Source organism: Barbus barbus (assembly GCF_936440315.1).
Source record: "Barbus barbus genome assembly, chromosome: 22".
In the NCBI taxonomy this organism is placed as follows: domain Eukaryota; kingdom Metazoa; phylum Chordata; class Actinopteri; order Cypriniformes; family Cyprinidae; genus Barbus; species Barbus barbus.
This window is the reverse complement of record NC_136750.1, coordinates 26,122,681-26,139,852: the sequence shown is the minus strand read 5'-3', so window position 1 is coordinate 26,139,852 and position 17,172 is coordinate 26,122,681. Positions and strand designations below refer to the sequence as shown.

At 35.7% G+C, this 17,172-nt stretch overlaps 1 protein-coding gene across 1 annotated transcript in view; it reads right to left on the bottom strand.

Annotated features, from left to right (window-relative positions):
* The window catches only part of LOC306888482 (C-Jun-amino-terminal kinase-interacting protein 2-like), a gene marked incomplete at its 5' end in the record, with an annotated part of 25,863 nt that extends 9,979 nt beyond the window's left edge, over positions 1-15,884 (bottom strand). The window contains 2 exons of the mRNA XM_079446820.1: positions 4,462-4,567; positions 15,820-15,884. Of these exons, the coding sequence (XP_079302946.1) occupies positions 4,462-4,567; positions 15,820-15,884 (171 nt within the window). The remainder of the gene's footprint in view (positions 1-4,461; positions 4,568-15,819) is intronic.
* Between the last annotated feature and the right edge of the window lie 1,288 nt (positions 15,885-17,172).

The window sequence follows — 17,172 nt, the reverse complement described above, 5'->3', positions numbered from 1 at the left end:
AGCACACACATACACACACAGATCAGCTGTATACTGCAGTAGAAGCAGGAAGGAGGCGGGGCAGTGATACCACTGATGTCTCAGACAAGTATCTATACTAATGCAGAGACATTAACTACTGCACTGCATAATCGAGGGCTCTTGAATAATTCATAAGACAACCTATTCATCAGTTCTGAATGAGTCAGTCAGTGTTGCCTGATTTATTATAGTTACAAAAAAAGTCAATTTTTCCAGGTAATCATATCTCGTTTACTTCAAATAAGGTGTAAAACATCTTATTTGAAGTATAGTACATTATTAAGAAACTTTAGGAAAGACCAAGGGTTGTTTTACCCTTTTTTTTCTTTTTTTTCTTTTTTACCCCAATAAATATTTCTGAAGGTAAGTTTCTAAGTTTGTTTTGTTTTTAATTAAAGTCTAACACCTTAAAGTCTTGTCAATAAAATAAAATGAAATAAAAAATCATGAACATTATTACTGTCATTGCCTAAGGGAAAAAATAAACTTCACTGAACGCATGTTGAACTTTTATTTCTATTGAAAATCTACCATTTAATACTCGTGAAAAAATGTATTGTTATTAAATTGTAGAAAAGTTAATTGCATTTTTGATTATACAGTTAATTATAGAAACTGTTGTCTGTCTATATATATATATATATATATATATATATATATACAGTATATGTCAGTTTTTACTCAAAATCTGAGATATAGCTCTTAAGACAACTTCCCCATGTGACTATCACTTGTCAACCCCTTATAAAATTATATATTTGATATAAACCTAAAATATTCTTATAAAAAAAAAAATACAATTAAAAAATACAAAAGGTCCAGTAATAAAATACTGTGAAAGCTGAAATAAAGGTCAATACAGTGATAGCAGGAATCGCCCACCTGCACATAGCACTGTTTTCTGCTCCACCCTCTGAGCTGATGTCATCAATAATAACTCAGTCTTTCCTCTAGGGTTCTGAGCCACAACACTGCTCAGTTTAACAGATAGCAATGTGGTGAAATGTTACCAGCTAAATACTTCCTCTGTATACATGAACTAGAAAGCACATGTGTAAGAAATGCATAAACAAATGTACATAGAACAACACAACACACACATACTAAGTATTCTCACACACACACACACACACACACACACTGCTCCACAAGAAAAACATCTCACCCTCTTGTCTTTGATCTCTCATTATGAACAGTTTGGACAGACACTAGATGACACATCTCATGCTCCTTAGCTAATCTCTCTCACACACACACACACACACAGTCATCAAACACTTTAATTGCAGATTTAACCCTTAAACATGCACTTTAGCTCTACATGATGGGTGGGCCTGAAAGTCTGGAAATTTCATCTTAATGAAGGGTGCACAGCTAGGGAACAAATAATGGACAATAATATAAAATTTATCATAATAATTAACAAATTCATGAAGATCCTAATCACATTCATAATGTGCTCTTTTGAAACCAATATCTTGCACTTTTTTAATAATAAAATGAATTTCTTTCATTGAAACATTCTTCCTACTCTTAAATTCCTTTTCTTTTCTTTTTCTGCTGATGTAGTTAAGGCTGCTAAGGCGGGAAGCAGTGCCTCACATGATTTTAAACCGCATATTCTGTTTCATTAAGAAATATGTCATATTACGCAAGTTAAATGAGTCGTGAATGCCGTTTCATGCTGTTTTTCCAAAACTGCACGCGACTCTGCTAAGTTAACGTTCATCAACTGCATACTGTAATATGCAAAACCCCAGAAACCCAAAGCTGTTAAATGTACTCTGAGAGCTGGAGCTCTGTGTGACAGAATGAATAATCCACGAAGCAAGCAAGAGAGAGAGGGTGAGAAAGCTGGGGAGAGAGTGAGAGAGAGTTTGGAAGGATGGAATTGTTGCCTGGAAATGATCTGTACAAGAATCATTGTAGAAATTTTAAATGTCAAAATGTCACAATCGTTACTGACTGGCACAATGAGCGCAGCCACAAATAGCTTACATCTATTTATATATATTTCACAGCATTTGTAGGTGTTTTTGTCATGAGATGTGTGATATGGAATGTCAAAAACTGATTCATGCTGCAAAAGAAAAATTACACATTTATGAAAACCTACTGCTGTACTAAATTTCGGGCTTTCTGAAAGCTCTAGCAGAAATCACAAATAAAAATAACGTTTTCACATAATTCTGAGTTTCTATCTTGCAATTCTGAGAAAAAATGGAATTGACAATTTTGTAAAAAAAAAAAAAAAAATCAATTACCTTTTTTATATTTTTTTTATCCTGTGGCAAAAACGGGCTTCCATAATAAACCGATTTTCAAATGTCAAATAGTATAAATGTCAACATCACAGCCATGGTAGAAAATGGGCATTACAATCTGATTAGTCCACAAATATACTCTGATAAGCTCCTCCTCTTCAGTTACTGTTGCTAACCTGTCAAACATTCCTAGCATTTGTATAAGGTCACCAAAAAAGGCTACAGTATGAAAAGAAGGCTCCCTATGAAAAGTGAAACTGACCAAATATGATTTTTGATTAAGAATCAAAGCAAACACTTATCACAGTTAACAAGTGAGAAAATTCTAAATTAGATTTTTTTTAATATATAAATTATGTCAAAGGGACAAAATAATATTGGTAATAATTATTTATTTATAATACATTTCGTGACCTGTTCGAATTAAAAACAAAATCAGAAATGTAATGTTTTCCCAGGAGTATATAAGGGAAAGGGAAGTGGTGTGTGGCCAAGTATGGTGACCCATACTCAGAATTTGTGCTCTGCATTTAACCCATCCAAGTGTACACACAGTAGTGAACATACACCCGGAGCAGTGGGCAGCCAATGCTGCGCCGCCCGGGGAGCAGTTGGGGGTTCGGTGCCTTGCTCAAGGGTCTCACCTCAGTCGTGGTATTGAGGGTGGAGAGGGTGTTGTTTATTCACTCCCCCACCTACAATCCCTGCCGGACCTGAGACTCGAACCCGCAACCTTCAGGTTACAAGTCCAACTCTCTATCCATTAGGCCACAGCTGCCCACAAAATTACCTTAATCACACAAAAATGTTTATCATTAAAAAAAATTATCATTAATGATAATAGCTATTGTTTGTATAAACCTTGAAGGTTTCTTATGTAACTGCTCTTAGTGGCACATTGGAGGCACAGAGGATGTCTTCTGTGATTTTGTAGACTCTAGACAAGGCACAGGCCCTTCAAACACGGTGCAGTGTTGCATCCACGTGACAATCCTGTAGGACAGGCGTTTTTGTGTGTTGAATTATAGCCGCTAACTGTGGCAAAAAAAAATAAAAACTATAGCCTGACACACTGCATGGACTCTGTCGCCCACTTTGAGATCATCCAACCAATCAATACATGACCAGCCTATGGACCGTCCAATCACCATTCAGAACCAACTAATCAATCTGCCTACATACTGAACAATGTGAGGTCACTGCATGCTATGATGCCCACAGACTGCGAATGTGTGTACCGAATCACTGAAATTAAATCAATTTGACACACCAAAGGCATGTGAGGTGTTATAATCGAAGCAATACATGCACGTTTGAACATTTTGCAGAGAACACAGGCAGAAAAAATTAGGAGCAGGGTGAGGAAGAGGAAGTGGTTTTGTTGTAATAGGACTGGGGTGCAGAAAGCTGAGAACAGAGGTCTGCATAGCAGCAAACTTCACTGGGTCACCAGCCCTTCTACTGCAGCCGTGGCACACCGCCACTGCAATAAAACATTTACAATCCCTCAGTGCAGCCAGCACACACATAGTATCAAATACAAATATTTCCACAATCACATCCATATTAACACAGCACAAAGGGAAAAGACTTCTACATTTGGATGTTTTACAATATTTCAATATAAATTCATGTTTTCATTCAATTTAATGTTAACATTCAGAATTCAACTGAGAATGTTTTTTAAAGGTAAATCCTGAATTTGAGTTGAATTTTAATTGACATAGTAAACAGGATGCAGAATTGCATCAAAAATCTGAATGTAAGGGAGTAGAATTGAGTATGGAAGTAGAATTGTTTCAAAGGAATTTAAATTCAGAGAAATTCATTCAAAATGCAATTTTTATAGACAAATAGATGGACAGATAGATAGACAGAGAGAGAGAGAGCAATAGACAGACAGACAGATATAAATTTATGCTTTCAAACCTTTTAAAATGCAAATGAGCTCTTTGACATGCATGACTGCCAAGTGAAGTGATGACACTATTTCCAAAGGTGTGATAAGCCACATATTCATCAATATGTAAATATGTGTATATTAGCTGCTCTTCCTGAGTACATAAACAGCCTGCTGAGCATGCTAAAGCTTACAGTTTCCTGGAAGTACCACACTAGACTGTAGTACACTAGACTCACAAAATAAAATAAAATAAGCATTGTGAATGGTTCATACCTTTTCGTAAGGGTCAGAGTCATAGTTGAGGCCTATGCCACAATCATCTGTGATTTCAGACAAATCTTCATCATCAAACTCCTCCAGACTGATGTCATGAGCCGGCCTGCAAACAAAAACAAATAATGAATACAACATTTCTCCTATTATATGAAATACTCATATATTAAATCATGATTTTCTTTAAATGTACTGAAATCAGCAGGGTTGTGTGAAGGTGAGAAAACAAATCACCTCTGTATAAAAACCATAGCATCTATGAGATGTGCTGGCTAATATACGTGTCTGTCTGTGTGTGTGTGTGTGTCTGTGGAAGTCTGATCTGAAATATGAGCTGCCAAGACACAGCAGCTGATTCCACACACACACACACACAGGTCACTAGCCTAAGAAATCCACAAGGTCACTAAGATTAGCACACTCTTTCATATTCACACACACACACACTCACATAGGCACAACACCAGCTAAGACATGGTCATCAAACCTTTAAACAGCATCGTTTCTCTCCTCCACCATCCCCGTTCATTATTTATAAATGGGTTAGCATGATGCTAAATAAGGCCAGCCTCTGTTTTGCCTTATTTGGCTCTGCTTTGGCTCAGCAAAATGCATTAACCCTGGTGTATTCTGGTGTATGCTAGCCACTAACGCAGGGACGATTTCATCTCAGCTGAGCTCCACTCGGCTGACAGCAGTGCTGCAATGCAGCTTTTCACAGTCAGAGCGCCACAATCACACAGATCTGTAATGTATGGAGGAGAACAAGAGAAAGAGGGAGGAGAGAGATTTGTTTACTGGGTTTGCTTGTCTGAAAATACTGATATTTTTTATATAGATCTGGATTCAGAAGCAGAAGGCCCTGTGTAATGCTTTAATTAAATTTCGGCACTAAAATCCGAATGGCAAAGCACTTTAAAAGTTGTTGCAAAAAAGTCAATATACTGTATCTCTGACTGCATATCAGTTGAATTCTATAAATTATGTAGGACACTGAAGTTGAGCAGTCCAAAATGTTCCCCTGACTGTAAATCGCTCTGGTCCTCATAATAATATTTAGAAATTGTTGTCAGCCATCCATGAAACTGAGAGCAATAAATAAATAATATTTTATTAAGTACATAATTAATCAATCAATCATTAACTAATAAAAAAATTGATTTTTAGTGACAAACATGGTTAGAAACAATTTAATACTCGAATAGTTCAATGCATGTCTTTGATTATGTAATTTATGAAAAAATAGAACATTTAAATAGAATAGAATAAAAAGGAAGTAAAATGGACTTAAATTTGTCATTTAAAAGAGAAGCAATAGATTTTATTTTGTGGTTTCGGATCCCCTGTGTTTACGCCTGTTTGCAAACCAATATCATCTATGCACATCATAAAAACAGCTTCACATGGGCAAACATGATTTATACTGTGATGAAATACTTCCTGAATACAGCATTTGCTCATTTGTGTTGTTTTGGTCCTTTAATGTGATAATTTCTCTGCTGGATCTCATATCCTTTTTACTCACAAGGCGCATTTAAGTGAATCACATTCATCAATAATGACTCATTGTGTTCCATGCATGTTCAAACTATTCCTGGTTTTTGTGTCACAGGTCAAAACTGCTGAACTCATGAATAACTATGCTGACAAAATGTTACCAGTCATCTTCTAAAAACCACAAACCATTTCATCAGAAAAGTATACCTCCAAAACAAATACTAAACCATGAATTGGTCTGCATTTAACATATGAAGCCTTGCAAGCTCCATAAACTCTTTGTAATGCCTCCATTTCAGAAGTTCTAATTACGTTAGTAATGGCATTCACTCAGCCCTCTTTTGAAAAAATGAACAAAAATAATACAATTGTATTAACATACCTGAGGAGGGACCTGCTAGTCTCATTCAGAAAAGCTCAGTTTGGCAGTGAAGTGGCTTTTGGAGAAATGAACACCACGAAGTATCAGTGTCAAATGTACTGGGCTCCAGTCAGCACTGAAATGGTTAAGTGGCTGTTCAAAAGGTAGTTGTACTTGTTTTTCACATTTCTCTGGGCTTTTTGACTGTGTGATACAAATGAATGCCCTTATTTGACTACATATGATTTCAGATGGATGTGCCGAAACTTTCTTCAGTTAAACAAGGAGAAAACTGAAGTCATTGCATTTGGAAACCAAGATGTTCTCAAGGTGAATGCATACCTTGACTCTAGGGGTCAAACAACTAAAAATCAAGTCAGAAATCTTGGGGTGATTCTGGAGACAGACCTTAGCTTCAGTAGTCATGTCAAAGCAGTAACTAAATCAGCATACTATCATCTCAAAAACATTGCAAGAATTAGATGTTTTGTTTCCAGTCAAGACTTTGAGAAACTTATTCATGCCTTTATCACCAGCAGGGTGGATTACTGTAATGGTCTCCTCACCGGCCTTCCCAAGAAGACCATTAGACAGCCGCAGCTCGTCAAGAACGCTGCTGCCAGGATTCTGACTAGAACCAGAAAATCTGAGCATATCACACCAGTCCTCAGGTCCTTACACTGGCTTCCAGTTACATTAGGATTGATTTTAAAGTACTTTTACTCGTTTATAAATCTCTCAATGGCCTAGGACCTAAATACATTGCAGATATACTCACTGAATATAAACCTAACAGACCACTCAGATCATTAGGATCGAGTCAGTTAGAAATACCAAGGGTTCACACAAAACAAGGGGTGTCCGCTTTTAGCTATTATGCGGCCCGCAGTTGGAACCAGCTTCCAGAAGAGATCAGATGTGCTAAAACATTAGCCACGTTTAAATCCAGACTCAAAACTCATCTGTTTAGCTGTGCATTTGTTGAATGAGCACTGTGCTACGTCCAAACTAATTGCACTGTATTTTATGTAATCATTTTCTACTCTTAACTTTTTTAAATTAATTTTAAATCAAAATTTTAGTTTTTATTGATGTGATTATTTTTTATGACTTCCTTTTATGCAAAGCACTTTGAATTACCACTATGTATGAAATGTGCTATATAAATAAATTTACCTTGCCTAGAAGTTAAATATTAAAATGGCACCTGCAGTATAAAATCTGTGTCATTTAACTTAAATATATAATTATATATAATTATTTTATTCAGTTAAAAATATATGTATTTAATAACATTGAATCAACCTGACAATATATGTAAAATTGTTCAAAGTCATACAGCTGTGGAAATCTTGTTGTTTCAGTGGCCTGTCTGTCAAAGTCTGATGCACAGCACAAGAGAAATCAAGTATGTAGAATCTCATCATGTGTGCTGACCTGTGGGTTAGATTCTAGATGAATGAACAGGAGATGGGCTGGTGTAATCAGGGAGGCCAGGCACCTCCCTCTTCATCTTCCCTCAACTTGGCAACCCTGACTCTACTGGAGCACAACAGAACCAGACTGGAAAGGTCAACTACTACTCACTATTTTTCACATTTAAGCAAGAATTTTTTTTATTTTTTCATGCTTCTAACAAGCTGTGTTTGCTTTTCAGTGACTTGATAAAGCGAAATTATGTATGGTTTTCTTTCACCCAGATGCTCCAAAAAGCTTTCTGAAGAGGGAAATATATACAATGTTAAATGGATAGTTCTACCAAAAATAACATTTTCTATCATCATTTACTCATACTCAAGTTGTTCCAAACCAGTATGAGTATCCTTCTTCTGTTGAACATAAAATAATATATTTTGAAATTTAAGAATTTTTGTAACCAAACAAAATACTATGGAAGTCAATGGCTACCAGTAACTTTTTGAGTACCAACATTAATATCTTCTTTTGTTCAAAAGAAAAGAAAAAAAAAAGGTAACACTTTAGTATAGGGACCAAATCTCACTATCAACTAGTTTTTTTATTAGCATAGCTATTATGAACATACTGGCTGTTTATTAGTACTTATAAAGCACAATTTCTGCATGACCATATTCTACATCCCTAACCCTATACCTAAACTTAACTACCTTAGCGAGAATTGGACCTTAAAATAAAGTATGACCAAAAAAATAAGTCATACAGGTTTGCAACAACATTAGGGTGAGTAAATTATGACAATTTTCATTTTTGGGAGTACTGTCCATTTAATTCACCATCCTGTCTTTTTTTCCTTCAACAGAACACAAAACAGTTTGGGAGAAAAAATAAATTAAAAAAATCTAAATATCTCCCGTCTTCGACAGTAGAACAGAATTTTCCTTTATGGGTGAACTAAGTAGTATATTATAGTATAAACAAACAAACAAACAAACAAACAAGTCAATATGATTCAAAGTGGATCCACGTACAGGAACTCGAATGGTTCAGTTTAACATTCTCTGAGTTTCAGAGATTCTTCCAGAAACAGCTCATATTTCTCTAACCTCTGTGAACCTGCCATCCTGATCAGAGCACCATTTACAAGGATTTCAGCGCTGAACATATTTCTACATGAGCCTCTAATGACCCTCCCATGAGATGAAACACGGGAGTGTGGACATAATCCCACATACATGAGAAAAACCCAGACAGAGGATTGTGTGTCTTGAAGATGCGTTTTAATGAGCTTCTGTTTAATCACTGAAATATCAGAGGATTTAGAGGAACGACGCTCCACTGAGCAAGTCAACCCGTGTGTGTGTGTGTGTGTCTGTGTGTTTAGGGTATAATGCCACTTCTAAGACTAGCTAAACCAAATCATGTCTCACACATTTAAAAAATAAATAAACCGTTCTACAGCAGATCTCGGTCTCCATTCACACAGTCCATGCTCAGATCTAAACTGTGGCTTGACAGCAGACAATAGAGGAGCTCCTGGGAGAAGCTGTGCTCTAGACTCAGAACCACTCTGTGATATTAGTTACAGACTAACAGTGATTCATGAATTATGAATCAGTTCACAAAAACCAGATCTAGCAGCAGTGCTAATGACGGAATGCATCTACAAACAAATTTAGCTTTGCATATTAACCTACAAGTAAGTGGCGAGATATTTAAAGTCAGTTTTGCGTCATTAAAAGGGTTTTACACACACACACAACACAATGTGTTAGTATTTTATATTCTAAAAAGATGAAAAAAAAAATCCCATAAACTCTTGGCGACATTTCAGCATTGTAGTGACAGGTTTTGCACGTGCAAACACAGCATGTGTTCTGTGATAAGGAATGGTTATTTATTGTTAAATAAATAAAAAAAGGTGTGAGGGAATAGGCGAGATGATTAAGTCACAGCGACAAAAAGATTTAGTATTAGTTATTATATAGTTATTCACGTAATTAATCAAAGATAAAATACCTGTTTTCTCAATGAACTTCTAACCTCTCCATAAACAGCCTTATCAATCTTGTACATGAAGAGATTATTTATTAGGATTCTTCACTGATGATCTTGATGGCTCCTCATGCTTAATTGCTTCCCAAAGACCCAATTTTACTCTCTAGTCTTCCCGGCAAACATCAGTTGGCCGCTCCAAACCCGTTAATCCTAATTACAAAAGGAGGGGCGTGTTTCAGGCCCTGGGGAACACACATACGCTGCCAATCATTGGCTGTTGCCATAGTAGCTGCGCTGTGCAAGGGGTGATGTCACACCATTAACAGAACACCACTGAGACACACGTCAGGTTAAGTAGGGTGAGGTCACCTCTGCAGCTGTCACCATGACAACCACATCCCACCAGAGATGGGCTTAATGTGCTGAATCATGCATCTATTCACCAGGCTGGTTTTTTTTTTTCAAACAATGGTGACTTCTGGACTGTTGCATGCACTGATAGTTCAATACATTCCAAATGAAATAAAGAGTCAGATTAGAAAGAAAGTGAGATTAACATGAGTGAAATAACAATACTAACAGTCAGAAACCATCTAAACAGTGATTTGCTTTTATTATGTTTGATTTCTGCAAATAAAATCAACCATAACACACTATAGACTTCAAACATGCATTCTTGTTCTTACTGTGGCTGTGTGATATTGACAGACAGACAGACATATATATACACACATATACATACATATATATACATATATATACACACACACACACACATATACATATATATATATATTTATTTTTTTCTATAACGATAATTTTACCTAAGTGTGTTTTTTTCTTGTACTAGTTTAGGCCTGCCATTGATAAATAAATAGGATACTAAAACCATCTGCAGTCAGCGGCAAGTCCCTGTCTTAATGAGTGATTCATTAAATCATTAGTTCAAATAATTCTTTCAAACAGGCTGATTCAATTAGATACGAAGCAAGTTGACTATTTATGAATGGATAAATGAATTATTGATTCAAGAACAGATTCATTTAGACAAAAACAGGCTAGATTTGTGTCTGTTTGTTGAACTACTGTATAAAATCAGTATCATTCGTGATCGCGCTCATATGCTGATATTCGTGAAAACGCCACTCTTGTGATATCACATTGTGTGATATTCAACTATATCATATATTGTATATATTAAAAACAAAAAACCCATACAGGGTTATTTTTTGCTTTCATAACTTGAATTATATGGGCATTCTAACCGCATTCTAGCTTAATCATGAACTCTCAAGATGTATTTTTTTTGAGTGACATACTGTCAGCTAGCATATCATTAAAACATTTATGATATTATCGCAAATGGGAAATTTCTTATATCTAGCTCTACATCTAAACAACAAAGAGAATGAACTGAGAATTAAGGGTCACTAATGAAGCAAAACCTCAGGAAACCCATCACTGATTTATACACAGTACTTGACTGTAAGTGTCTGCATTAATTACGAGGATAGGAGTAGAAAAGGAAACGACAGAACAGTAAATGAGGAGAGGGAGGGAGAGAGAAATGTGCAAGACAGGTTAGACGAGTCATGAGAGATTTTGCAAAAGACTGGCAAAAATTGTAGGGAAAATGCAAAGGATAAAGCCGTTGAGTGAATATTTATATTTAGAACATGGATCTCTAGAACACCTAATTATGGTTAGTCAATTGTTGCATTTTGTTACAAAATTTTGTAATATACATATACATACATTGTGCCAATCAAGTATGAATTCAATTTGTTTACTTAACATCAGTGTATCAGGCTAGTACAACACAGCAGTGTGTCCATTTAAATCTAAATTATACCACACCATTCAAAGACGTTATATTACAGTTCATGCTTCAAAAAATATTTCTAAGGGCATCGTGTGAAACAACAGACCAGAAATCCTTCCCATCACTCTTCTCATTCTATAATGAAATTATGTCTCGTGACTCAAAGCACAACAGCTAGAATTTAGTTAAGGTGAATCTTTATCACAATCAATATTCTGATTAGACATGCTGATTAGATCACAGGTAGGTCACCAAACACTCATTTGCTATACTGTACCATACTGCATAAAAGAATCCTGAAAATAATTCATCATAGTTTCCACAAAAATATTTAGCAGCACAACTGTTTCAACTTTGGTAAGAAGCAATAAGATTCTTGCAACCAGCAGTTATATTCTAATTGAAACCAAGCAGATGTTTACTGCCAAACATAAAACATTCATTTTCAGAAGCCGCTCCAACATGCACACACACAAACATGTTCATATTTCTGTATTCCAAACGGAGCAGCTGTAGACTTACATAAACAGCTTAAGGAGAGGCTGCTTTCATGGGTGTATTCTTCACTGCATTATGCGTTTGTGTGTTATGCTCATCTCTTTATGTCGCTATGCAGTGTCTATTTGAGAAAGTTTAAGGTTCTGTAGAGAGCATCAGCCCTAAGACCACAGTGCATTACCTAAGAGTACTGCTGAGCCATGCGTATCATCACACACACACAGAGCCACACTGTGCTCCCTGGTCAGTGAAAATCCATGCCATAACTCAACCCACACACAGTATGAGAAATGGGAAAATCCCTTTTGTGTACTAATGCTTCACATTGTTATATATATATATTTTTTTTTTATTTAAAAAATGTATAAGCTTCATGTGGAAACATCAATTAATTGGTTTACAACTAAAATTTTAATGATTAGATCAAGCAAAAATAGAACAAAACAGTGCAAATATCTACTTTCTACATAATATTTTTAAGCCATTTACATACGTTTTGTACTTTTTGTATGCATCTACACTTCAAATGTAAAAATTGTTTTTGTTTTTGTTGTTGAAGTTGCAATTAAAACAGATTATTAGATAAAAATTTTAGAAGAAAATACTATTTCCATCATACTAGTTAAACACTTCACATTTAAAGGGATAGTCCACCCAAAAATGAAAATTCTATCATTAATTACTCACCCTCATGTTGTTCCAAACATGTAAGACCTTCATTCATCCTCGGAAAACAAATTAAGATATACAGTATTTGATGAATTCCAAGGGCTCTCTGACCCTCCCATAGACAGCAAGGATCCTACCACGGTCAAGGTCCAGAAATGTAGTAAGGACATCGTTAAAATAATCCATGTGACATCAATGGTTCAACCGTAATTTCCGAAGCTACGAGAATATTTTGTGCCTAAAGAAAACCAAAATAACGACTTGTTTACGTTCAGATCAAAGCTCAAACAACGTAAACATATTTACGTTTACATATGATACATTTCAAGAATTTTCATTTTTGGGTGAACTATCCCTTTAATTCAGTGTTACTTGCCATTTCAAGTGAAAAACATTTCAGACCGATTTTTTTCAGAGTAAAACTTATTTGTGATGTGAATTATGCACATAAACAGAGAGCCAGAGGGTATGCCATGTACAAATATGTAAAATATACAAAGCCTTTTTATCATGCCAGTAAAGCTACTTCAATCTGAATAGAGAGAGACTGGGATTTTCTGTTCATTAAGACATCGTCCTGAGGCATTAGAGAATGCAGAGTGCGGCCCATTATTTCTACTCTGAGAGATGACAGGTTTATGGGAGAACAAGGAGAGCATAAGAACCCACAATTCCACTGTAAAGTAAACAACGAGAAAAAAAGGATTACAAAACTGTAGATTAAGAGAAGAACAGCTGGAAAGAAAAGCAAGAGAGGTGCATCAATTTGAGATGACAACAAAAACATCACATTGGCATTTTTTTAAGCTGTCAAAGACCTGTATGAAATCACCTGCCCTGTTCCAGCACGGGGTTTTAGGTCGACGCTTGACCTGAGATTGCTCAGTCATGTGATGTGACCTACCAGATTGTTTTGATTCATTCTGCTGGAGGACGTTCTGATTGTTTTACCTCCGCTCACATGTACTGAGGGAAATGTAGTTTTAGTATAAAAGTGGAAGGATTGTCTCTCTGTCTGTCTGTCTATATGTGTTTGCCAAGACTGACTATACCTTTGTGACTAAACATCACCTTCATTTCAGGAATAAAATGTGATACAACACACACCTTTGAATTAATGCACTAGATGACAGAGCGACAGGAAGACTAGCATGCCATGGAGAAAATTAACTGTCAATTTCCCTTCAAAAGTGGTTAAATCTAAACAATATTTCATTTAATATTTACTTTGAGCAATTTAATCAAAAGAGGATCACATATTTTGTTTTAGAAAAGCCAACAACCCAACTGAAGTAAATTAAAAGTATTTTAATAATTTAAAATAATTATGTTTTAAAGGAGTAGTTCAGCCAAAAATTTAAATTTGCTGAAAAATGTTCCTCTCAGGTTATCCAAGAATAGCACTTCCTCCAAATCCATCCCGTTATCTTTTCAAATTAATATCCATATTTGGCATACAACATGCTTCTTTAAAACGGCTTTGGACGGTTTCAGCTTTTAAAAGGTGCTTTATCTGTGCACATTTCTCTCCTGATTCAGATGAGACAACTAGAAACAGTATTATGGTTAGAAGTCTTGAATTTAGCCAAAGGCAAGAGTTTGATATGAAAAACATCTTGATGGATTTGTTTCAACACACACACTCTAAAAAACAATTCTATAAAAATATGGCACAATATACTGTATAATATGAAGGAATTTTTCCATATTTTTTTTTTTTACAGGTGTTTTACCAGTATTTTAATTTGACACTTCATTGCATTGTGTTTTAGAGTTAACAGACATGTCCGTAAAATTAATGGATAATGTCTTTTGTAATGAGCTGCCAGTACTTTTTCTGTTATTTTACGGATTAATTTTTTACAGTGCAGCTTTTAACTTCACTTAACACTTACTGTAACTGATGGAATGGATTACTTGTGGATGTTTTTATCAGCTGTTTGGACTCTCATTCTGACGGCACCCATTCACTGCAGAGGAATTTTGCTGAGCAAGTGATTTAATGCTAAATTTCTCCAAATCTGTTCTAATAAAAAAACAAACTCATCTCCATCTTGTAGCTGATAACAGGCAAAAAACTGATGCACCAGTAGCTGAAAGCACTGTGCTTATCTACACTACAAAAACTGTTTTGTCAAATAACCTAAAACTAAACTTTATGCAGTAACATCTAAATTAACTGCTTTTATTCCATTCAAATATATGATTTAACATGTCTCAACCTGACTATTGTGTTACACCAGATGAAAGTCATTTTAAGGGTTGGATCAGGTGGAAATAGCTCCTTACAGTAGCAACTGCAGGTTTTACAGTTAAATAGAACCAAGATTATACTGTTTTCAGAAAGTGACATGACTATCCATCCATTTAAATGACTAATACTCAGCTGTACTAGGTACTTTCACATGCCAAGAATTACCTATCTACTACCAAATTAATGCACGTCAACGTTTACTTATTTATGCTACTTGTAGGATTTAATTTATGGTACACAATGATTAAAAAAATTAGGTAACTCCTTACACTCATTACCCATATTAGATGTTCCTGTAATATTACAGTAATACCAATAATAATGTGCAATTACAAGCAGCTCCGCAAACACAATTAAGTACCTGTTCATTAGTATTACACAGCACTATATAATTACACAATTGTGGGAACACTGTAATGTGTGATCAAAATTTGAAATGCAGTTATGAGCATCACAACAGGGCGTGGGCCTTTCCAGTATATGCCAACTCTCTCAGAGAGGATGCGTCAGGCAATGACATGCCAGGAAAAAATCAATAAATCATCTGTCCTTCATTCAATTTCATGTACATAAGTGCATTGTTTTACATACACATTCAATTAGTGCCAAAAAGAAAAAAACAGACGAGAAAAAAATAACAAGGGCGTGATTGTTGATCCACATCAACAACACAAGGATGCTGAGCATCATCACTGCTTGCGGATGCTGATGATGCTGATCTCTGGATGTGTTTGAGGGCGTTACAGATACATAAACAGCGCAGATGGGCACACTTATATGAATACAAATGCCAGAAGAAAAGGAAACCCCGCGCGTACTCGAGAGAAATACTGCGTGTCTTACCTGCATCCCGGAGGAGAGAGGGAGTGGAAGGTGGAGAGAGAAAACATCTCTGCCCTGTCCGCCATCTTCTTAGTGACTCAAAAACAGAGACTGCAGATGCAGATGTCCGCAGCCCATCCACAGACGCTGGAGAAGCGGATATTAAATATGATCTCGCTTTAATCTCTCCCGTTTTCGGCCACACTGACTGCTGACGCCCGCAGGGAATCAAACCATCAAAACGGCCCAACCACTGATCCAAAGAAAATAGAGTCAGATATAAAGAACGCACATAGGTGGCGATGTATTAATATCGATTATCTTGTGTTTCAGTCACACACCTGCTGATGAACCAGTGCGTGATCTCCGCGCATCTGATGATGCTGATGCTGATGAGGGAGGGGGGCAGAGGCGCGTGCATGGATCTCAGAAATAGAACGAGCGGCTAGAACGCCAATCAACGTTAAAGTGGACCTATAAGTGGGTGTGGCTTAGAGTTCCAGAGGCTGTCTCTGATTGGTCAGTTTGATTGGTTAATTCTAATTTTATTCATTTAGTTTCTCTCTCTTCAGTGTTTATTGAATTAAATGTCGATTAAAGTTTCTCAGCGTCATTATTCAGGTATAAATTAGGGGATCATTCCACAAAATGAGTGTCTTTTTCTGTTTAAGAAAAGTACATTTAAAGAATTTACATCCTTTTAAAAGATTATCATGACACTGTTTTTTTTTTCTTAATATAATTTTAACAACCTGGGGAATAAATAGCAAATGTTTTATGTATTATTTAATTAAAAACAATCAGTAAAAGCAGGTGTCGCTTTTTTATATAAATTTTTACATAGGCTACATTTATACATTCTTATACTTTTGCAACAGGCATTTATGAACAAAGATAATAAACTAAATATTCTAAATGAATTACAATACATAAGATTCTGAAAATATACGCCATAAAACAAACATTTGAATTTCGAGTTGTTAAACAACTCAATTATACCTACTAATAAATATTTAAATATAATATTTATTTGAAAATGTAAATTTATGTAAAATGTTGCAAGGAATAGTGATTAGATAATTAATAATTAAACTTAATACGAGTCAGAGAAAAATCACAAATATAGGCTAATATTGTTACGAGTGCTATGCTATAAAAGCGCACGGCGAAGGAAGGTTTCAAATAATAGTCTTTTAATAATAATTCTCAGAAGAAACAAAGGAAATCCAGGAGCATGGGGTAGCAAAACACAAAGCAAATGATAGTGGACAAGGGAACAGGGGAGAACACGGGCTTTAAATGCTAAACACAATCCAGGAGAAACAGAAACAGGTGTGAAACCAATGAACTAATAACCATGGAAACAAACTAGGC